Genomic DNA, 5,176 nt, shown 5'->3' with positions numbered 1-5,176 from the left:
TCTTTCTTTTCTTCTGAAGATCATGGAAAGACCAAAATTAAGTTCCCTCTTTTGTTTTTCTGTATATTGATATTATTTTAAGTAACTATTGTGACTGAGGAGGTTACCTAAATTAATTCTTAGATCTTACTTTTTTTTTTAATTTTGGAAAATCATAATGTGCTCAGTGTCCTCATGCTAATAGCATTATTTTGGCAGGTAAAGTTTGCAGCTATTATATTATTAATATTCCTCAATTTACAAAGAAGACATAACAGAATAATTATCACCTCCACTTCTATTTACAAATACAGGGGTTATTAATATCATAGTATGACGTTTTAACAATATTGTTGAGTACTAAGAAAAAGCAAAATTATCTTCAACAATCTTCTTTTATTTTAAAGCTAATCATATTTTCATATCACTTAAATTAAATTCTAAATCTCAATTACATTTAACTCCAAATTACAGATCAAACTGAAGCATGTTAGAATAAAATATGACCCCAGATTTAATTATTACATTATTTTTAATAAAACTACAGCTAATCACAGTGGAGAATTGCAGTGATTACAAAATAAGTGTATGTAGTTATATAATAAATAAAGAGACCACACAAAGCAGTTTAAGTTTGAACTGATTTTATACTTTATTAAGATTTTCAGGTAAAACAGGTAAAACATTTGAGAAACTTCACTTCACATTCCATGAGAACTCTGCTGCTGCCATTCCCACTTACTCCTCTGTTGTGTGTGTGTGTGTGTGTGTGTGTGTGTTTGCAGAGCAAGGTACTAATAAACCTAATAAGTTTATAATTAATCTACTTTTTATTTTCTGTATTAGTTCTGTGAATATTTTACATTAAGCACATATCTGTCTATTATAGAAATTTTGTATTTTATAAATTGTTAGTTTATTAATTACATTTTCTTAATTAATAAAAAAACAGATTATTGTTTGTTTATAATTACAGAAAATTAATTAAATTAAGCTTAAATTCTCTTTTAACATTAGCAGACTTAAACTGCATTAATTATGAGTAACTTTTCTAATTATTTGCCAATTATTAAAATAATTTATGATTATTTAAGTTAAGAACAAGGCAATAAAAAATGAGCAACCATATTGGTCATAAAGGTGCTCTGCACTTTAGCACTAAAGTATAAAATTAACATATAAAATATTACAGTTTAATTAACATTGTTCATATTGGTCAGGTCTAATATTCCGTTAAATTTAAATAAACCTACATAGCTAGATCCGGGTCCGAGCCCCTTTTGAGCAAGCCAATGGCGACAGTAGCAAGGAAAAACTCCCTCAGATCAAGAGGAAGAAGCCTCGAGAGGAACCAAGACTCAAAAGGGGAACCAGTCCTCCTCTGGTCGACACCGGATAGCAAAACAGATCACTAAACTAAATATATAGATAATAAATAAATATATAGCCATTGTTTATCCACTGTGTCCAGTCTTCAGTCCACCATCCAGTTTCTCTTTCCAGTCACCTGTAAAAACCTGATCCACCGATTTCTAGCTCACATCTCGTCTTCAGGTCCACTTCTATTATCCAGTATGTGTCCCGTCCCGTTACTGTCCTTGTTCTTATCCGTGTTACCGTCCCTGTCCTGATCTCTGTCCCTCCCTGTGTTAAACAATTCCTCATTCTCTGTCACTGTCTTCCTCTTTGTCCATGTCTCTTCTTCACACATACGCTGCCACCAAGCTGGAACAGTGAAGGCTATCTAACATGTGCCGCCTCCAAAACACATGAAGCCAGACACACTGCAGCTTTAAGAACCGTCGCTAATGACACTTCACTGAACAGCTGAACGTGTTTGGAAGATTCCTGCCCTGCGTACCGATCAGTTCGTCCATGTCTTTCTAATGTCCCAAGTCTGGTCCAGTTATGTTCAAGTGCCCTGCAAATGAGATTTAATTCGAAACTACTTATAATAATTAATATTTGGTCTCACTCTTTTGTTTAGATTCAATGGTGTAACCTACTTGTTTTGTTCTTATCTTTTGCTTTTTAAATCTATTTAGTTTTCTTGCCAAATACTATGCTACACTGGTTGTCCTTATTCCTAGAAGTAATAGTAAATATTTATATGTGGTTTAAAATGTAAAATACTAATTAAAGGTCTGTCTTGTTCTTCAGGTCAGAAATGACCTTGGCGAAGACATCTGGAGAGGTGTTGATGTGGAGCATTTTACCGCTCATGCGCTTGGCGATGTCCAGTGTTCGCTTCCAAAATGTCTGCCTGTCGGTCTTCATGATGAAAGGCCGTGCTGGATAGTGTAGCTCATGGCCGATGTATGCGTACGATACATACAGGCAGGAGAGGAGCACCGCCCGCAGCTCCTCCATGCTGGACACCTCCGCCGAGACAGAGTCACGGAGCAGCATGTAGAGAAAGGCCACGGTGCCTGAGCAGATGAAGGACTGCTGCTGAGCTCCGAGCACGGTCAGCGACACATCCACGTTCTGAATCCAAAACGGAGGAACGGTGGGACGAAGACCCGTGAGGAGTCGACAACGGCGGCACAAGAACTCTCCTACCAACCTCAGCAGCTGAGAACAAAACACGTTCCTGACGACAGTCCTGTGCGTAAGAACACAAACAGTGGTCGAGGTCTGCGTCTTCCTCCTCTTCACTGCTGGATCTTCATGAGCTGCAGGATCTTCAGGGAACAGCTCAGACCTGGTCCTCTTCTCTCCCCGTTTCTTCTTCTCCTCCTCTTCACGGATGAGATGAAGAACCTGCTCCGATGAACTGACCATGTTGATGATGTTGAAGATACTTCTGGTGTAGATGTACCTAGGTGTGGTAAAAGTGTGTGGTGTAGAAAGTGTGTGGTGTTAAACGTGTGGAAGGTGTGTGGTGTAGAAAGTGTGTGGTGTAGAAAGTGTGGTGTAGAAAGTGTCAGAACCTGTTGGTGTAGATCCGGATGCAATGAAACTGTATTTGGATGAAGGTCAGTTAAAGCAGAACCTGTGAGGAAAAAAGATTCAGTAAGTCAGTATTTACACATTTTAAAATTATCTCCTGGACCAAATCATGGACCTAAATGGGGCGATGGAACTTTTAACAGTAAAGTTGAGTCACGTAAGTGAGTGTGAAAGGAGTGTGTAAATCACTTACTAGTGTACTATACAAACAGTGTATAATAGGGGTGAAGGTAGTAGTAGATCAAAGTAGTAGTAGTTTATAAGCATTTTTGGGGAGGGTGATTATAGCAGTGCTTATTTAGTGCTGATCGGTTGCTATGGTGATTATGTTAGCAACTTTAAATCATACTAAACTCTGTTATTCATATAACTAAATATATGTATTTACTGACCCCATTTACCTCAGCAGTTAAAGACCCTCCCTCAGGCTGGTGGTGATTCTGCACACAAAGTCACTCATGCTAAATAAAGCTGCTCGGGTTTAAGCCATAAATTACTACCCTAATCTAATTAAAACATGATGAATTTTCACCAGATCAGATTAAAATACCATTATAATCGCACCTCCATTCACATATATTTACACACAGATGATTTACTCCTTTGGGCCTTTTTTGTAATTTTTCTGTCTTTAACGTTCTACATAAATAAATCAATAAATATATAAACAACAACAACAGGAAGAAGAAGAAGTGAGTTTTTCCTCTTTTATGCAGTAACGTAGCTTATTTAGGTAGTGTTTTAGTAGCCTGTGACTAGCTTGTAGCTAACCTTTACACTTTGGTCCTCTTATTAATAAGTAGATAAATGTAAATGATATAAAAAAATATTATTAATACTCACAGTTTTGTGTGGATCACCAGCGACTCGCAGTAGAGCCGCTGGTGGAGGTGTAGAGTTGAGAAGAAAAAGAGTTTTTTCTGCTTTATATAGTAACTTAGCTTATTTAGCTAGTGTGTTATTAGCCTGTGACTAGCCTGTCTTTAACTTTTATGCTTCGGTTTGGTCCTCCTATTAATAAGTAAATAAATGTAAATTATATAAAAAGTACATAAACACTCAAAGTGTTGAATACTCATAGAGTTCTGCCACTGTTTACTTTCAACCCAAACATCAGATTACCTTACCAGAATAAAAATCACAGAAATAATTATAATACTACTGATATTACTTTTACTATTAATAAAAAAATAATATAAATGTAATAAAAAAACACCACCAATAGTAATAATAATAATAATAATAATAATAATAATAATAATAATAATAATAATAATTATTATTATTATTATTATTATTATTATTATTATTATTATTATTTATTATTATTATTGTTATTATTATTGTTATTATTATTATTATTATTATTGTTGTTGTTGTTGTTGTTGTTGTTATTATCCTTACTATTATTATTAAAATTATTGTTATTATTATTATTATTATTATTATTATTATTATTATTATTATTAGAAGAGTTTTTCTGTTTTTATATAGTAACTTAGCTTTTGTTTAGCTAGTGTGTTATTAGCCTGTGACTAGCCTGTATTTAACCTTTATGCTTCGGTTCAGTCCTCTTATTAATAGGTTTCAGTTTTTATATATATATATATGTTATTATATGTTACATACAGCTCTGGAAAAAAATTAAGGAGACCAATTCAAAATGATCAGTTTCTCCTATTTATCTTTCTATACCTATACCTCAATACCACATTCAATCCCTGTCCAAAACTCACTCAGTTCAAATAAGTTGACAGTCACTCTCCAGACCTGAACCTCATTGAAAAACCTCTGAATGTAATCATGTCAAATGTAATGTTGTCACAAGCAACAATGCTGGACTGCTTGAATTTTTGTTCCAGGAGTGGAACAATAAAACTTCTTGTTAGAGAGAGGGGACAGGTAACAAATGCTATTTGTCAGTGTTCTAAGTAGTTTGCATTAATGTTTTTAATTACATATCTTATTTTTCCAATCAGTTCAAAGTACAAAACAATATGCTTAATAATAAAATGTATTTTACACTTATTTTGTGTGCACCTGTAATGTCCTTGGGACAGAAATGGCACCAATTCAGGGGAATATGCAATATATCACTGGAAGCGATTCAGCGTGTGTATGTAGTAGTGTTGTACTAGTAAGAGGACCGGCAAATTGAGCAGAACAACCAGAAAATCGTATGTTCAAATCCCAGAACAGGTTGGATATTCCACTGTACATTTGGGTAAAGCACTTAACATGCAGC

At 34.7% G+C, this 5,176-nt stretch overlaps 1 protein-coding gene across 1 annotated transcript; it reads right to left on the bottom strand.

Annotated features, from left to right (window-relative positions):
• Positions 1-2,096: 2,096 nt before the first annotated feature.
• LOC111192952 (cyclin-dependent kinase 5 activator 1-like) lies at positions 2,097-2,990 on the bottom strand. The gene has a single exon (XM_022671346.2). The coding sequence runs from the start codon at positions 2,761-2,763 to the stop codon at positions 2,116-2,118; it is 648 nt and encodes a 215-aa protein (XP_022527067.2). The 5' UTR covers positions 2,764-2,990; the 3' UTR covers positions 2,097-2,115.
• Positions 2,991-5,176: the final 2,186 nt, after the last annotated feature.

The sequence above is a fragment of the Astyanax mexicanus genome, chromosome 18 (genome assembly GCF_023375975.1).
Source record: "Astyanax mexicanus isolate ESR-SI-001 chromosome 18, AstMex3_surface, whole genome shotgun sequence".
Lineage (NCBI taxonomy): Eukaryota > Metazoa > Chordata > Actinopteri > Characiformes > Acestrorhamphidae > Astyanax > Astyanax mexicanus.
The sequence above is the reverse complement of the archived record's forward strand: the minus strand, read 5'-3'. Positions and strand labels throughout refer to the sequence as shown.

Excerpts from the sequence above, each read along its gene's own strand:
- LOC111192952 (XM_022671346.2), bottom strand. The coding sequence starts at position 2,763 with ATGGTCAGTTCATCGGAGCAGGTTCTTCATCTCATCCGTGAAGAGGAG.